Source organism: Megalopta genalis, chromosome 5 (genome assembly GCF_051020955.1).
Source record: "Megalopta genalis isolate 19385.01 chromosome 5, iyMegGena1_principal, whole genome shotgun sequence".
Taxonomy (NCBI): Eukaryota; Metazoa; Arthropoda; class Insecta; order Hymenoptera; family Halictidae; genus Megalopta; species Megalopta genalis.
The window spans coordinates 8440480-8459898 of NC_135017.1; the positions used below are offsets into that span (position 1 = coordinate 8440480).

Consider the following 19419-nt stretch of genomic DNA (forward strand, 5'->3'; position numbering starts at 1 on the left):
CATAAACGGATAACATATTTTGGTGTAGTGAGGCAAGGGGAAAATAGTAAAATTATAATTTATGACATAAAAATCAGAAGTTAAATAAAGACACGAAAAGATCATTACAGAGTGTAATAAACAACGAAATTTACGATTACAGCACAAGCTTTTTATTTATTGGTACAAGAAAGGAAACTATTGGTTTAACAGTTCTCAAAAGTAGAACTACATCGAACTACATCGAAGGTCCGCAATTAAGTTTCACGTATCCGTTCGAAAGATTTCATCCAGGTCGTACTCGAAAGAATTATTGACAAATGATATTAAATCGAAGGATCAGTAACACGTCCGCTAAATAAAACTGTAGGAATGGCTTTGCCTTCTGAATTCTGGGATTTGTGGATAATGGTATAAACGAATGGTTTATCAATTTCCATTCTTGGGATGGATTGGTAACTCGAACTCGTGAGACTGAAAAGTATCGCTGAAACAAATTAAATGACAGTATTATTCACTGACAGAAACTATTTTTCTGAAATGCATCAGTAATTTTTCCTGACACGACGCAATGCATCCCCAATGATCTTAAATGGCCGGTTTGAAACGTTGTTGATTAAATGTAATTACTAATATATGGCTGATGATGGAAAATGTGATGATCACATTGTTAGATAATCTGATGAGGCAAGAGAGAATAAAGGACACAGAGTGTAATAAAGAACGATTTTAACAGGATCGGTGACTGCAAGAAAACTACTACTACCACTATTTACGATTACAGCACAAGCTTTTTATTTATTGGTACAAGAAAGAAAACTATTGGTTTAACAGTTCTCAAAATTAGGGGTAAAACCACATCGTAGGTACGCAATTAAGTTTCACGTATCCGTTCGAAAGATTTCATTCAGATCGCACTCGAAAGAATCATGACACATAATATTAAATCGAAGGATCAGTAACATGTCCGCCAAATAAAATTGTAAGAATGGCTTTGCCTTCTGAATTCTGAGATTTGTGGATAATGGTATAAGCGAATGGTTTATCAATTTCCATTCTTGGGATGGGTTGGTAACTCGAACTCGAGCCGAAGAGAATTATTCCTGAAACAAATTAAACGAGATATTGTTTGCCCACAGAAACTATTAGGGGGGCCGGAAAGTAATATCGTTTCTGCGCATATTTATCTGTTTGAATTTAATGTAAACAAACGACATAACTTTCCGATCCACCTAATATTTTTCTGGAATGCATCAGTAGATTTTTCCTGTAACGACAATACATCCCCAACGATCTGAAAATGAGCGGTTTGTAACGTTGTCAATTAAATATAACACGAATATATGATCGATGATAGAAAATGTGATGATCACTTTGTTAGATAATCTGATGAGGTAAGGGAGAAATCATTATAATTCATGACATAAAAATTGGAAGTTTAATGAAGACACAGGGTGTAATAAAGAACGAATTTAGCAGTATCGGTGACTACAAGAAAGCTACTACTACCACTATTTACGATCACAGCACAAGCTTTTTATTTATTAATACAAAAAAGAAAACTATTGGTTTAACCGTTCTCAAAAGTAGGTATAAAACTACATCGAAGGTCCGCAATTAAGTTTCACGTATCCGTTCGAAAGATTTCATCCAGGTCGTACTCGAAAGAATTATTGACAAATGATATTAAATCGAAGGATCAGTAACACGTCCGCTAAATAAAATTGTAGGAATGGCTTTGCCTTCTGAATTCTGAGATTTGTGGATAATAGCATAAACGAATGGTTTTTCAATATCCATCGAGGTTAGCACCTCAATCGAAGTCAACCCGGCGACTTCCACTTCTGTAACAATGTAAACAAAATATTGTTACATATATCGAAATTTAACGAAGATATAATGTGGAAATTTATGCAAATATAATACACAGCATATACAGACAATACTTGTTTAGACAAAGAAATAATTAATGCAATCATTGTGTTTAATTTATGTGTGTCAATTTAATAGTATATTTCCATGACAGCTGAACTATAATATATAAAACGAAACATAAATTTTATATCATAAAACCTTAACAAAATCATAAATACATATATTTTTTTCCCACTAGCGGAACTACTGTACACGCATGATATGTGTACTTGTATAAACGTCCGTACAGTCCAGTAATAACAATTACTCAATAAAAAATAATTTCATGTCTTATACATGGCCAATTATATTGTAAATTATGAAAAATAGGTAAGTACATGTTACCGTGTTTAGATTTCTGGTTCGGATACAACAGCACTGAACAATGATACGACGGCATCCGCGTTCTTATCGCTGTCGTTCGCATGGTATACAATGCTACAATAGAATGGGCGATTGACGGTGAAATCCACGGGGTTGAAAACCATCAACGAGGTTGTCTTCAGAATTAAATCTAGAATACACCATTGGAACTTCATGTATTGATTTATAGCGTGCATCTCTAAAAGTGAATTCTCGTCTTTCCAAGCCGGGTCATTTCTTACCCGTGTTTATGACAATGCAAAAGCGGCAACGCATAAGCACTATGTGTAGTTCGTTGCATCGGTTGCACTCTACTGTACGCATGCGGGTGAGAGTTAAATAGTGTGGGTGAATTAGAAATAATTAAGGAAACGTTAACGTAAACTACGTTATGGAATAAGTGAACAAAATTTACAATTAATAATATTCAATACTTTTCTTTCTTTCATAAACGTTTTTTTACTGAACAGAAAATATTTGAAAGGTAAAGAGATAATTTTGGTGTCGTGAGGCAAGGGAGAAGTCGTAAAATTATAATTTACGACATGAAAATCAGAACTTAAATAAAGACACGAAAAAGTTATTACAGAGTGTAATAAACAACGATTTTAACAGTATCGGTGACTACAAGAAAACTACTACTACCACTATTTACGATTACAGCACAAGCTTTTTATTTATTGATACAAGAAAGGGAACTATTGGTTTAACAGTTCTCAAAAGTAGAACTACATCGAACTACATCGAAGGTCCGCAATTAAGTTTCACGTATCCGTTCGAAAGATTTCATCCAGGTCGTACTCGAAAGAATTATTGACAAATGATATTAAATCGAAGGATTAGTAACACGTCCGCTAAATAAAATTGTAGGAATGGCTTTGCCTTCTGAATTCTGAGATTTGTGGAGAAGAGCATAAACGAATGGTTTATCAATTTCCATTCTTGGTATGGATTGGTAACTCGAACTCGTGAGACTGAAAAGTATCGCTGAAACAAATTAAATGACAGTATTATTCACTGACAGAAACTATTTTTCTGAAATGCATCAGTAATTTTTCCTGACACGACAATACATCCCCAATGATCTGAAAATGGCCGGTTTGAAATGTTGTCAACTAAATATAACACATAATCGATGATGGAAAATATGATGATCACTTTGTTGGATAATCTGATGAGGTAAAGGAAAAATTATGAAATTATAATTTATGACATGAAAATTGAAAGTTAAATAAAGACCCGGAGTGCAGTGAAGAACGAATTTAGCAGGATCGTGACTAGAAGAAGACTACTTCTACCACTATTTAGAATAACAGTACAAGCTTTTTATTTATTGACACGAGAAAGAAGACTATCAGTTTAACAGTTTTTAAAATCCGGGATATAACAACATCAAAGGTCCGCGATTTGGTCTGGCGTATCCGTTCCAAAAATATCATTCAGATCTCACTCGAAAGAATTATAGCAAATAACAATATTAAATCAAGGCTCAGTAACATGTCCGCTAAATAAGGTTGTAGAAATGGCATTCGCTCTTGAATTCTGAGATTTGTGGAGAACAGCATAAACGAATGGTTTATCAATTTCCATTCGTGGGATGGGTCGGAAATTCCCACTCAAGCCCACGGCAATCAGCCCTGAAACAAATTAAGCGAGATATTATTCACCGACAAAAATTATTTTTCTGAAATGCATCAGTACATTTTTGCTGGCACGACAATACATCCCCATTGATCTGAGAATGGTCGATCTGTAACGTAATCAATTAAACATAGCACGAACATACGATTGGTGATAGAAAAAATGATGATCACATTAATTAGATAATCTGATAAGGCAATGGAGAAATCATAAAATAGTTGAATAAATACAAATTCATCAGGATCGCTGGCAAACAAGCTTTTTATTTTTCCATACGAGAAGGAAAACTATTAATCAAAATTCGGCACACAACACATAAAAGGTCCATAATTAGGTCGTACGTATCCGTTCCAAAAATATCATTCAGATCTCACTCGAAAGAATTATCAGAAATAACAACGTTAAATCAAGGCTGGTGAACATGTCCGCTAAATAAGGTTGTAGAAACGGCTTCGCCTCTTGATTGCTCCGATTTGTGAAGAACAGCATAAACGAATGGTTTATTAACTTCCAATCGTGGGATGGGGTTTTTATGCCAAGTCGCGCCTACGCCAATTACTCCTGAAACAAATTAAACGAGATATTATTCACCGACAGAAACTATTTTTCTGAAATGCATCAGTACATTTTTTCTGGCACGACAATACACCCTCACTGATCTGAAAATGGCCGGTTTGAAACGTGGCCAATTAAACACAGCACGAACATATTAAACATAGCACTAATGATGGAAAATATGATGATAACATTGTTAGATAATCTGATGAGGTCCGGAAATCGTACGAAAGAATTATTACAAATAGCAACATTAAATTGAAGGCACAGTAAAATTCTCGCTAAATAAAGTTACAAAAATGGCTTTGCCCCCTGAATTCTGTGATTTATGGAGAAAACGAATAAACCATAACGAATAAACGGATAACCATAAACGAACGGTTTATCAATTTCCATTCTTGGGATAGGTCGGTAACTCGAACTCACGAGAACGAAAACTATCGCTGAAACAAATTAAACGTGATATTATTCACCGACAGAAACTATGTTTCTGAAATGCATCAGTACATTTTTTCTGGCAACGGCAATACGTCCTCACTGATCTGGAAATGGCCAGTCTGAAACATAATTAATTAAACATAGCACGAACATATGACTGATGGTGGAAAATACGAAGATCACTTTGTTAGATAACCTGATGAGGCAAGGGAGAAGTCGTAAAATTATAACTTGTGACATCAAAATCGGAAGTTGAATAAAGACGCAGAGTGTAATAAGCAACAAATTTTTAGCAGGATCGGTGACTACAAGAAAACCACTACTACCACCACTTAGAATAACAGTAGAAGCTTTTTATTGATTGATACAGAAAAGGAAACTATTAATTTAGCAGTTGTCAAAATTGGGGATAGGCGTAACTACATCGAAGGTCCGCAATTAGGTTTTACGTATCCGTTCCAAAGATTTCATCCAGATCTCACGCGAAAGAATGATCAGAAATGACAACATTTTTTAAATCGAAGGCTCGGCAACACAACCACTAAATACAATTGTAAAAATGCCTTTGCCTTCCGAGTTCTGAGATTTGTGAATAATAGCATAAACGAACGGTTTATCAATGTTCATTCTTGTGATAGGTCCGATAGAGAGGCTCGAGTAGTTGAAAAATAACGCTGAAAGAAGATAAATAAGATATTGTCCGCCGACAGAAATTATTTTTTTTTTTTTGAAATGCATTATCTTTCTTGACACGATAATACAGTAAATCCATCTTAATTGATGCTCAGATTGTACAAAAAGGTGGACAATTTGCGAAGAGGTTATACGATTATTCGAGCCTTGCGGTTCGTGTTTATAGTTACCGATTGTCAACAACTATAAAAATGAGTCGCAAAGCTCGAATAATCGTACCTCTTCTTCCCAAATTGTCCATTTTTGTGTACAATCTCTCAGCGTCAATTAGGGAGAATATACTGTACATCCTAAATGATCGGAAAGTGGCTGATTCGAAACGCAGCGAATTAAATGTAACAAAAAATATATGATTGACGATATGAAAATATGATAACACCACATTCTTTGATAATCTCATAAGTATTAAAATTGATGTGATTCCCCCGGTGCAGTTATATATGCCGAAATTTAATGAAGATTCATTGTGAAAATTTATGCAAATATAATATATGTATATCGTATACTCACGATACTTGTTTAAACAAAGAAATAATTAACACAATCATTGTGTTCAATTTATCTACACTTAATAGCATATTTCCATGACAGCTGAACTATAAAATATATAAAACAAAATATAAATTTTATATTATAGAACAGTGATCTGAATAAAATTGTAAACATATATATATATAAAAATATATATATATATTTTTTTTTTTCTTTCCCCACTAACAGAAATACTGTACACGCAACGATATGTGCATTTGCGTAAACTTCCGCAGTCCAGTAATAACAATTACTCAATAATATATAATTTTGTCTTACACATGGCCAATTATATTGTAAGTTATGAAAAATATGTAAATACATATTACTGTGTTTAGATTTTTGGTTCGGTTACAACACCACTGAACAATGATACGACGGTATTCGCGTTCCTATCGCCATCGTTTTCGTGGTATACAATGCTATAATAGAATGGCCGATTGACGGTGAAATCCACGGCGTACACCAATGACAGTTTCATCATAATAAGACCTGGAACACACCATTGGAACTTCACACACTGATTTATAACGTGCATTCTTCGCTGATTTGAACAACTTTTTATTCATTTATCGCCCGCCAGTGGTCATTGTCAGACTGCGTCTCTAAAAAATAACCCTCGTTCTTCCAAGCTGGGTCACTTTTTACCCGTGATTCCGACGATGTAAAAGCGGCAACGTATCGGCATTGCATGTAGTTCGGTGTATCTATATTATATTCTACTGTTCTCGCGTGGGTCAGAAGTGACCCGGCACGGTTAGTTTTTGATCGAAGTGATCAATGACCTCAAACACCATATTACACCATAGTGTTTATTGTTGAAAGTCCGCAGTCTACAAATTACACATGGGTTCTAATATTTTTCCACTAAATACTGGTAGAACTCTACTATCGTTCAATGTTTTCACAATAAAATAAAAGAACGGACGATCCACGATGAATTCTTGTTCAATGAGTCCGATTGTTAATGAGTCCACTGTGATAATAATCGCTGCAACAAATCACGACTTGGTGGTAATTTTTCAATTTGAATTCACGTTATTAGTATGGCCGTTTTAGTTCATATTATTATTGGACTTTATGTTTTGTTTGCAGAACAATTGTTTATTTTATCATGTATAATAATTACAATACAATTATACGCTCACGTTGATCCGAATCTTTGGCTAAAGCAGACTAGACTCGACGACTATATTTTAATATTGGTCATTTTTCGAAACACAGAAGAGAAATAGAGATCAAAGTGAGGGGGAGAACGGTTCGAGAACACGACCAGAAAAGAGCACAACAACATTGCCATCTTCGGTTCCCTGATTCTGAACTCTGCTGATGATACTATAGAAAAATGGTCGGTCAACCATTAGCTGCAGATTAAATACGCTACAGCGCGCTTGAATCACTATTCCTGAAACAAATTGACCGTGCTAACTCTCTCAATGGATCCTGATCCATTAATTCGAGTATAACTTCAAAAAAAAAAACGATTACTCGTTTATCATGTTAATTGTGTGAAGGACAACGTGAGAGCGATATATTAACAAGCACCGAATACAAATAAGCGAAAAATTAAAAAAAAGTCGATCGTATGAAACAGGAGAAATGCTTTTTCTTTTACGAAGAAACGTATTGAAAGTTGAACGCGGTCTCCTAACCCTGGGACAACACAAAAACAAGCTATTCTTTATTGCCCTATTTAAACTTTAAACTAATGAAGATAAGGATTCCTTAGTTAGGTCCATTTATACTCATCGACGAGCCGAGCAGATTGATATTTTATTATTATTTCTGAACATACACACAAAACACCATATAACGAAATTAATTTTCAATTGGAGGATGAAAAATGGATGAAAACGTCACATTAAAGGTAACACCCTGCACAGAATGGATACTGGATGCCGATTGAACGAGCTCGTTAAAAAATCGTTGTCGACGAATGTAACACGAGGCTCGTACGAGCCTCGTTGGCAAACGACTGAAGACTAAACGACAAATGATTAAGCAATCGAGCATGATGTATTCAGTCATTGGAATTTGCATGTGCATATGTACTAATGAATAATCAGAAATAATGATAAAACATTATCGGCACGTCGATAAATATAAACCGACCTTTAATATGTAAATAGTATGTTGCTTAATATGCAGATTTATTCAAGAATTCAAAAATCCATTCCTAAAACACATACAGCTTATTATTTGAATTGATTCACTTGATTATCCTTGCCAGTGATTTCATTCATTCTAGAAATTTGATATTGTACCAACGAAGATCGCAACTGTGTCATGTTTAATTGCAAAATAGAATGGTCTGTCAATTCTGAACGTTACGGGAATTATTGGAGGACCTGGAAACATCGCAGGTGCAAGAAAGCCTAGAAATAAATATTAAACATGATCAGCAAATAAAATAAGTTAGATTTCTTTAAAAATAAGATATTGATGAAATTATTAGAGAACAAGACACTTTGTATGTCCAGAAAACATGTTCAAACAATGAGGTGTAAATTTGCTTTGTTGTCTTTCCAGCCTCTACTGGGATTAGTGAACTACTGGGAACTGCGTGAAATTGCGAATCCGAGTAGAGTGGGGACTTACGTTGGGCCTCACTATACAAATACTGTATAATTGGTAGCTCATAGTTACTCACCGATACCAGATCTATCCCGAGTTCGCCTTAATTATAAAGCTGTGTTCTCTCAATCTCGATCAATGAGCTGTTGATTACTAGGAGGCAATTATAATACATATGGACTTCGTTATGTAACGCAAATACTATTGGAAATGTGAGCACAGCTTTAAAGGCCCTGGGACTCTGATTCCGTAAGGCCTCAAGTGTAGCAACATGATTTAAAAAAAAAAAGAAAATCTAACCTAGCATTTTGCACTAAAAACTGCTTTGCTTCTCCGCAAGGAAAAATGTATTTGAATTAGTTATACGGCATCATAGTTGTTACGTAACAAAACATTTATTGCTCGCGATCCTGAGTAAGTCTCTAGTCATTAGAATAGTCTTCTCACAAGTTTCTTGATAATCCTAAATTTATCGACGATTCTTTATGTCGATTTCACATTTTATGTTACCGTAATATACCAGTAAACTAAATATGAAATTATTATGATATTATTATATATATATTATATATGTTATAAATTTTACTCTATCAATTTTTATTTGATTAAATAAACTGCTTGAATTCTATTTAATATTTTCTCTAAATTTTTAAAATAGAAGCACGTGTTAAAGGCTTGATTACGCGTTAACATTGCATTATACAGGGGCAAATGATTATAATTGAAATATTTGATTAGCAATTGTTTTTTTAATTAATTGTTTATATTGCAGTGCAAAAAATCGTCCCTAAGAATTTGGAGTGAGAAATATATTTGGTAGGAATTACGAAAACAATTGTGTATATTATAAAAAATAAGAAATAGTAATAGGATTTCCAAATTAAAATTCAACGACTCTATTATAATATTAAATCAATCTGCTTTCACAATACATAGAAAAGTGTCTCTTACTACCTTTTTGGACAGTCTCATGTAAATAAATGCATTTTATATGCAATGTGAATTTATAACTTATAAAAAAATAGAGGTACAGTCAATGTGATGCTTAAGTGAAGAAACGAAAAATAATGACGGTAAACTTGGGAAAGTTGTAAATTAAAAAAACATAATTAATAGATCATTTATTCTCTATGCCCTTAGAGCAAGAATGAAGTAAACACACAACGATGTTTATAGACATTTTCATAGTTTTGGAATGAAATATGGATACTACATTTAGTACAACGATGTAATAACATTATCCTTTGCCTATTGTTTACTTTTACTGTATACATTTCTTTTGATCCATGGTAGGAAATATCAAATTCTGTGTACAGCAAGAAATGTTATAAAAAAATTAATCTAAAAACAACTTTCCTTTATATACAGAAAATTCTCGAACATGATTTCTGAACATACTTATCAGAAGAAAAGTGTAGATGACATTTATTACGTGTGTGTTGAAGTTACATTATAAAATTCATTTTATACTTCCAATAAATATGTAGTATAAATTTAAAATCCCCTTTTGTACAAGTAAATTGACATATAATTTCGTAACATAAAAGTAAATCTCGGCGTGATACCAATTGAAAAATAGATTAATTGTGCAATATGTTCAAATCAGTCAAGTAATTTGGATTGAAATTAGTATTGATTGGCAGGAAAGATACATTATCACCCCTAACATAATACGACTGAGATTCGTTAGGTTCGTTTCTCGCATGGTAAAAGAAACGCTAAGATATGGCTTTTGCTAAGAACAAGGCTACGTCATGGTAATTAACGATAAGCAGGAATGGTCGATTGATGCGGAACTCAATAGGCTTCGGCGGTGACCAAACACTCGAAAGAGGCCTTACATTGAGACCTGCCACAAGCAATTAACACTGTATTACTAGTCTGAACCGTGAGCACAGTATGCATGAACAATAAACTCCACTATGTGAACGTTAGATTTGATTCGAACGCAACTTGTTTTACTATATTCCGACTTCCAAGTTGCAAATCGAGACAGGAAAAAGAGTGAAGAAGAATATTTCATAGATATTCTGGTAGCAGGTCGGATAGCATGCAGCATGTAAAATGTGCGAGTTGCGAATTTGTATGCATCCATGGCATATGTACCTAACTCACAAAAACAATGAAGTTAAGATTATCGAGAATATATAAATCTTACGCAAATAACAAAATTCTGCTAATTTATACTTCGTCCATAACTTAATGTTGTAATTAATAAATATTTGCATCAACATCTGTAGTTAAGTTATCGTTATTAATCTTCTTTGTACAAGTAAATTTGGAAAAATATAAATACGCAGAAATGTCTGCAATCTCTAAAGGTACATGGTATGATAAAGAATATTACACATTTGGATCAATGATTCTTCCATTGAAGAGGACTATGTTGTCACTTCTTGATATAATTGCATAAAGGAAAGGTCCATTTACTTGAAATATTGTTGGTGCAATGAGACTGAAGTATTCAATTCCAATGGCTGTCAACAAGAATTATATATTATTACTTACTAAAAGCTGACTGAAAAGTATTTTTTATGTTTCCTCTCTCTTTTTCCATTTTCATTTTTACGGACTTTGTTATTTCTAAATGTACCAAATGAATGAGACAACTACAACAAACTACGAGTATCCAATAATAATTGCACAATTCTAACCATATATATTTTTTGATCAAATAGTGTTGGTTTTATTAACCCTTTTAATTATCGACTCATTACAATCGGCTAGAATGATTGATTAGTATGTTATAAAAATTGTGTGATAAACTGAAGATATTAGAAAAAACAAATGATTATGGCGTATTAGATAATGCATGAAACATATTATGATTTATTTTACTATGTTAAAGGTTTAGAGTTTATATGATGTAAACAGAATCTATATGCACGCACGAGTTCAGAGAAAAGCAGCATTGAAAAATCATGCATGAGTTAAGTTCATTGGAATACTAAGCAACTAATTGCTTTTTTTAACTCTAAAAAGCAAGATAGGCTCACCAACTCAGCATCGAACGAAATTAAGCAAAATACTATTTCAACCATTAATAAATAAATAAAATAGTACGTTAATCAATCCATTAACAATCCAAAATGAATAATCAGTACTAATAACAGAAATTCATTGACAATTAAGAAATTTGTCTATATTCTCTTTACCTATACCTTTTTAAGAGTTTCATTTTATAAACTACTCTTTGATAGATACATGCCAAGTTTTCAAAAAGTACTGTGAAATATAACCATTACAAATTTTAATAAACACAAAGCATAAATCGTTTTTATGTTAATAAACACAAAATGATATTCTGAAACAGTACTAATTTCAACTGATCACAGAAAAAACATTCATTGACTTACCTGTGGCAGCTGCGGCTTCACTACCTTCTTCATTCACTTCAATAAATGCCTTTTGTACAACTTTGCTGACAACTAATTCGGCGTCAGCAATACCAGAGAAGTTAGCGTGAGAACTGAACATATCAGTCAATCCAAGCTACATACAATAAAAACCATTAAAGCAAACACATTAATTGATTGTATATAGATATAATATTGCTTACCTTCTTCAAAGGAGAGTTTAGGTCTAGTTTACTTTCGATCTTGAACTTTGGAAGGTATAACTGCACCTCCTGTACGATTCCTTGACTTAGAACGTCGCTGAGGTTTATGTTCTGTACCTTCTTTTCTACTTCAGCCAAACCATTAACTTCATTTGGAAGAATGATGACCATACTCAGTGAATCTCCCTGTAAAATAGGATTAATTATTGTTAGATTTTACCTACATAAGTAATAAGAATATCAAAAATATTACCTTATACGGTATTTCAATGAATTTAGCATTTATCTCGGGAAGTTCGCCGTACTTGTAGTGATCTTGCCTATGCATAGTAGGTACATTCTTTACTGTATTTCCATTAACGTGGAATGGCAATGATTGGGTGGCTGCAGGATCGAATTTATCTTTCCACAGACCCTTAAAATATACTGCGTTAACTAGCACTAATGCCGTGTCCGCATCGACATCACCTGTGAAAAAGAAATGTCGGTAAGTACGTAGTTTAATTATTATATGTACAAATGTAAATGTAAATATTTATACTAACCAGATCCTATAAGGTCCTTAATGTGGTTGTTTGTCTTGTCACTAACCCATGAGTTAATTTCGTTTGCAGCCTGTGCAGACTGGGCAAAGTCAACTAATTGAGTTTTGGATTTGAAGTAATTCTCTGTCAATGACTGGTAAGTTGGTTTCAAGCTAAATTTATTGTTGAGAAATGCTTTATTCGCCAGGTTAAGTGTGTTTTCTTTAACACTCTAAAATAAAACGTAAGAAGAGAATATAAGACAACAATAGAGTTCAACTAGAGTTCAACAGAAGAAACATACTAGTATAATAATTTTTAAATAGAATTAATGTAGTAGTTACATTTAGAGAAGTGATAAGTTCTTCATATCCATGCATTGCAAGTTTATCTGGATTGGGTGAATGTAGTACAGCTTTTAACTGTTTTTCTGTTTCACCACGAGCTCCATAAGCAGCCATAGCAAGTACAACAGCTGCACTAAGAGGACTCATTATAAGATTGCCTGGATTTTCTTGTGCCACAGCCTGGAAAAAAGTTTTGCTTAAGTAACGTTTGTCTATGTTTGATAACTTCGAAAATAAGTTAACAATCACTACTTTTTCGAATTGTATCCTTATATTAATTCGAAATTATTATACCTGGAATAGTGATGCTGAAAAGTCATTTGTTCCTTGTGACACAGCGCGCAATGCATCTGACCTAGGTGCTGGTGAACCCATTGCTAGTGCAATAAGGAACGCGACTAAGATACTTTCCTTCACTGAAAAAAAATGTATTTATACATATTAATATTTAAACCGAAATTTTGTTCACATGTTTAAGTCAAATACAAATATTTGAATTTTATGAAAATGACAACTGTAAGATATGTTCATTTACATCAATATGTAAAGTTTTTTTAAATTCTTCGATTTCTATTTTGTTATTATTCTGACCTATAAAGCATTCAGACAAAGAGAAAAAATTTTTTAACGCGTCAAAAACTTGTCTATGAATGCAAAAACCATAGCCGTGCCGACACAAGCTAAATTGATGTGTAAACAGTACGTGCATGTACTGTTTATTATACAGGCTCCTATAGTTCCGAAATTCAAGGTTGGAGGTTCGATGTTCGTAGAAGGTCGAGACGATTGAAGGTCGAGCAGGTGAAGTTAAACGCACCATACGGGTACCCGATTATTACCCGATTAAATACGCTAAATAAGATATAAAGTAACTGTACTGCATATTCAACTGTAATTACATTATGTAGCGCCTTACGTAAATTAATTAGCTCTATGTAAAAAAACAAATTTTTATCCTTCGTTAAAGTTTTAGTTATGATCTAAAAATCCTCTATCTTGTTATATGTTTATAAACGCTTTAAAAAAAATGATTTTTTTAAAGCACCAATTCTGCTACACTTCTCATTCAAAGGATTCGTTAGAAATTATCTATTCAAGAGGGAGCAGAAACAGGACGAAACCCTGGTTCAGGTTTCGCATTGTACAACATTTGCCTTGGCCTCGATACATCGATAAAAAGAATCAATCTGTTTCAGTTCTCAAAATAGGATTGTTATTTGTCCAATCGAATTCTTTAAGAAAATCATTCCTTGTCCTATAAACCCTTTTGTAAAACCTGAATGAATTTATGTAAACCACGTATTCGTTATTGTAAATACGAATATTGGTTTACGATTAAATAAGAAGATTCATCATTCTCACGTGACAGTGTTAACAGTGGAGTCGCTAATAGACTAACTAACCTTGGAATTTATCTGTGCACTGCAGAGGTGTGCAGAAATACAATTGAATTACTCGAGGAATTATAATTACGAAATACTTCAACCCTATTGTAATTCCTAATTCAGATCTCCGTTCAATTAAAATACAACGTAACTGAATTAGCACAACTCTGCTGCACTTGATCATTTTTGATTATCTTTTTCGTATTAAATACGTGTGTAGAAATATAGTGGCTGTGACCCTCCGATTGTATCAATCTCTATTTACTCGACGCAGAGGTCCTGGACGATATCAAAACAACTGTCATAACAACAATTCCTCTGCATCTTGAACGGACTATAAGATGTTCATGCTTCCCGAGTGAACCGAAGCAAGTTCTGTACGGAATTCCACTATTTTTCCCTGATGGCAATGGGAAAAACCCGTCCAAGTAGGAACAAGTATTACCTGTTTCTTTCATCGTGATATCGATGGGGATTTCTCGGCGCGGTCTCGTAAAACAAATAAAAAGAAATACGAGAGATAGTATATAACAAGCAAGATAATTTGTGCACAGATGATTAATCATAATCCTGGAAACTGTTATTATACAATCACAGCATGTAACACGTGAAGTCTGCAAAACTTTCGATCGAAAACCGCAAGCTGATTATCTTATCTTCCCGCTATTCTGCGGTGACCGTTGACCGTAAATACTAAAAAATACTTTTTTCTCCCAGCGAATAAAGTGATTAAACGAATTCACAATAATTGCGATAGAAGACGACCTCACATTAAAACACTGACAGAACAATAAATCAACGGAAAGAACTTGTGACAAACGGTAAATAATTTCCGGCGTTATGCTATTGGAATTATTATAATCGTGTAATTATCCTCATCCTCGGTGAATATTCCATTCAAATTGCAGAATTTATTGCAAGGAAGACGAGTGCGGTTACGCCAGAGCATAATTTGTTTCGTATCTTACGTTGTCGCTATGTCCGATGGGAATATTGAAATACGATAGTCAAAATTCCTTATGTGTGCATATTATTTGCATTTTTATTAACCGTACTTGTTTGGTGTAGCAAACAATTTATGCGAACATTAAAACTGTAAATTATGATTTACGTTATCATATAACTGACAACAGAATTTTATTTCATATTGAAAAACTTAAAACCTATTCGTCATTAAAATAATTACAGAAGGTATTTATGATATGAATAAATTCAATATATTGAATGGAACACGCGGATTAACATTATTAAACTGAATGTTCGGCTTCGTGTACACATGAATATTCAATTACACTTGCTCAAGCATTTTCTTTGATACACCCTAAATAACTCGTATTTCCAGTTTCAGTTTCAGGACAAGATATGACCATGGGAGAAAATTAAATATAACCTTGACAACAGTGTCCCCGCTTCTACAGTTGTCCACAAAAGTGTTTATACACCAGAACGAAATTTGTTCAATTCAATTTTATTCGTATTTACATAACGTTTTTTTGGAATGTGTTTACACATAATTAAAGAACATTTCTTAATCTTCAAAACTGTGTAGGAGTAAATAAAAGTGAACTTTTTTCCTTTAAGTAAATAGAGCATATTTATTATATGGTACAAATAATGGGTCATAGAAGTCAATGTACACTTGATAATAATACGAATTTAAAGACTATTAATACTTCGTAGGGTTACCTTTTGCTTCAATTACAGTTTAGAATCGTCGCTGCATTGATTGCACGAAGTTGGAAGTAATTTCATTGCTCCCATTCAGATTTAAAAATGTTTTTTATTTCTTCCCGGTTTGAAATCGGTGTACTTCTAATGTTTCGGTCTAATTCTTCCCACAGATGTTCAATTGGATTGAGATCCGGAGACTGAGAAAGTATTGCTACCATATGGGGAATATTATAAATAAACTATTATTGTACTAAATGCGATTTATGTTGAGGATCATTATCCTGATAGAAGTTGTGGTCATTCAGAATTCAAAGTTTCTCGGCACTAACTTTTAAGCTATCTTTAAATATATTTAGATAAACAAATTCATCCATAATACCGTCAATTAGTGCAAATTGCCCGCCCTCTTTGCACTCATGCGACCCCGTACCATTACCGACCCACCACCACCCCTCTTTTACACTCGCTCGCAAATTCTTTCTATTAAAAGCAGTTCCTGCTATTCCTCGCACCTTTTTCTTTCCATCATTGTTAAAAATGTTATATTTACTTTCGTCACAAAATATAGTTTTTTCCCAAAAAGGACGTGGGTTTCCCGGAATAAGACGTTTCCCGGAAACGTGCATGAAAAGTATTTCGACGTACGGCGTATCGTTTCAGCATGCACACCAATTCCATTGAAGTCTCGTAATTCTTTCGCAATAATTGTTGCACTTGTAGCAGGTTCCGCTTTTATTTCTCTTAAAATTTCCTTCCCTAGTTCCTATCTTCCTGCAGCTTATTAACGACACATACATTTTTTAATATTTTCTTACAATGTATTGTATTGTGGAATGTGATTTCCCAACCATGCTTATAATTTCCCTTAACGATGTTTGTTTCTTAAATAAATCAATAATAATTTCCCGCTCTTCAATAGTTGTTTCTCTTCGTTTTTGATTGCGAATCATACTTGCAAACTAATTTTATAATTGATCTTACTGCACTCGTTGCTAACAGACTACTAAGGCATTCTACGGTTAATATTCAGTATTCAGATGTTTCACTTTGTCATTTGTTTCAATAATAGAGCATTTACGCATCTTATCCCGCAACTGTACGAAGCCTTTTGTGACCTGTCTGCACCATATAATAAATATGTTCTATTTACTTAAAGAAAAAAAAGTTCCTGCCTATTCACACCAATACAGTTTTGAAGACTAAGAAATGCTCTTTAATTATGTGTAACATGTATGTAACACATTCCGAAAAAATATTATGTAAATACTAATAAAATTGAATTGAACAAATTTCGTTCTGGTGTACGAACACTTTTGTGGACAATTGTACATATCGATAAATCATAATTTCATTAACACTATCGGCGTATCGATGGTTTAATTCACAGATATTTACGCAGCGATGATAACAAGTTCAAACACGATGTCGGTGAAAAAAATTGAAAACCAAATAAAAATGACTCTTATGCACTCTAACCCAATGACGAACACTTCTATCGAAAGTCTGATAGAAGTCTACGGAAAAACAGTATCCCGTGGAAACGTAACATAAATTCTCATGATATTTTCCACTTATATCAAAGATTCGAGAAGGACCATTGCGAGAAAGAATTTCTGACTTCTCACACAGGCAGTTAGAATAATGAAATGAAGTTCGCTGAGAAGCAAGGATATAACCTAGCAAAACAACACGATCTATACTCACACATCCTCATTTTGTCTTCTTCTCAACTGTCAATCACCAACGAAAGTAAAACGTAGACTGACAAAGGAAGACGCACCAAACGTGTCTTAAATACGAAACAAGGGGCACCGGGAAGTCCTGTGGAGGGATCGGCGGATATAATGGACAGCCAATAAGGAGGCTTGTGTCCGATGATGCGGAACATAATTGTGCGAATCGCGAACCTGATTGGCGCTTGCTTATGGAAATAACAAAATGCTCAGAATTCGAAACACAACATAAACAATAAAGTGGCAGCAGTGACACCCGGTATTATCGATGCTAATTTTTCGTTTGTCTCTTACAAATTATTTACAATGATCGTACACTAGAAAATCATTCAAATAAATTGTGAACAGATTGCGAAATGATGCTCCAGAAAAATTTATCATTAGAAAAATATTGACACATCTGCACCACGATTAAAGTTTTCGATTGGGATTTCGTATTTACCGTCACGGGTTGTATTATGATAATAATAATCCCACGTTTGGTAATTAAGTGTAGTGTAGCCGAATGAAAAAGTTGAAATAAAACTAGGGTATGAATTTTGTTGACGCACTTAGATAAAAAATAAAATATTATTGATAAGTAGGTTCTTAAAAGGAGATAAACATATTTATCTTGTTATACTTCAGTACGCGTAGATTAATATTTCCTTGTTGCGTATTATGGATTTCCCAGGAGTGAGTCAAGATATGATCATTTTGGGCATTATTAATTTATTAAATACTTGAAAAGAATGTAAAATGAAAAAAAATGCAGCACATTCCGATTATTCGTATCTTAATGCATTTTCAGTGAGACAGTTTCATAACATATAACACCGGTATGCATACTAATCGGTATATAATGAGTCATATTCCATTGACAGTTCTGGTTATGGTCATAAAAAGTATAAAAAAGTATGTAGAATACATTATGCACTTACCTAACGGCACGTGTCGTTTAAATTGCTATCTTCCCGTGCACGATCTATATATCGGTAATGCAGCAACACCACCTGATGCAAGGTGCAAATGTAACTTAGGTCCCCTAGCAGATGCTACGTGTCAGCGTCAAGCAGTGACGCAAGAATGGATCGGCCCACACAAATCGATGGGTCGAAAATTTCGACGAATCGATTAGATCACCGTTGTTGCTTGAAGTTAGGTTGAAATTAGAAAAATCCCCACACGGAAGGTGAACAAACTCAGAACGATTATGAAATTTGTAACATTTAAATATAACTTCGATGTAACGATTCATTCACCTAAATATGCATCATAGTTGACAATGAAGTATGTAATCAATATCGCTTCATGCTCTACTTTTATTTCCATTATTATTCTGTAATTGTCACCACAAACTGTATACTACGTAAAATAATGGGCAGTTACTAAAAATGCATTTGTTTCTTATTTGAAATACTATATAAATTTGTACTTCTTCATAACTTGATATATCAGTGACTCGCTAGATCAGTAAAATCGATTGCTTTTTACCCAAGTATTTTAAATAAGATAATGTAATACTTTATTTTT

General features: G+C 33.6%; 1 protein-coding gene and 1 long non-coding RNA gene across 17 annotated transcripts; one reads left to right on the forward strand and one right to left on the reverse strand.

Annotated features, from left to right (window-relative positions):
• Window positions 1-129: 129 nt before the first annotated feature.
• Window positions 130-18945, reverse strand: LOC117221074 (ipis-1). Of its 16 annotated transcripts, none has more exons than XM_076521435.1 (9): window positions 17879-18037; window positions 13413-13534; window positions 13116-13298; window positions 12793-13003; window positions 12501-12715; window positions 12248-12433; window positions 12045-12180; window positions 2239-2407; window positions 854-1082 (listed from the first exon to the last, which is right to left on the reverse strand). In XM_076521435.1, the coding sequence occupies exons 1-8, from the start codon at window positions 17886-17888 to the stop codon at window positions 2244-2246; spliced, it is 1227 nt and encodes a 408-aa protein (XP_076377550.1). In that variant the 5' UTR covers window positions 17889-18037; the 3' UTR covers window positions 854-1082; window positions 2239-2243. The 16 variants fall into 16 exon arrangements, with proteins under 16 accessions (XP_033327596.2, XP_076377553.1, XP_076377550.1 ...); XM_033471703.2 differs by having other exon boundaries at window positions 2232-2407; XM_033471701.2 differs by lacking the exon at window positions 854-1082 and adding an exon at window positions 1494-1823.
• LOC143259412 (uncharacterized) lies at window positions 8482-11012 on the forward strand. The gene is made up of 2 exons (XR_013033253.1): window positions 8482-9102; window positions 9461-11012. It is a non-coding gene; the product is annotated as an uncharacterized LOC143259412 (long non-coding RNA).
• Window positions 18946-19419: the final 474 nt, after the last annotated feature.

Coding starts and splice junctions, on each gene's coding strand:
- LOC117221074 (XM_033471700.2), bottom strand. Junction 12,716..12,792: donor TAAGGACCTTATAGGATCTG/GTTAGTATAAAT, acceptor TCTTTTTCACAG/GTGATGTCGATGCGGACACG. Junction 12,434..12,500: donor TCATTGAAATACCGTATAAG/GTAATATTTTTG, acceptor CCTATTTTACAG/GGAGATTCACTGAGTATGGT.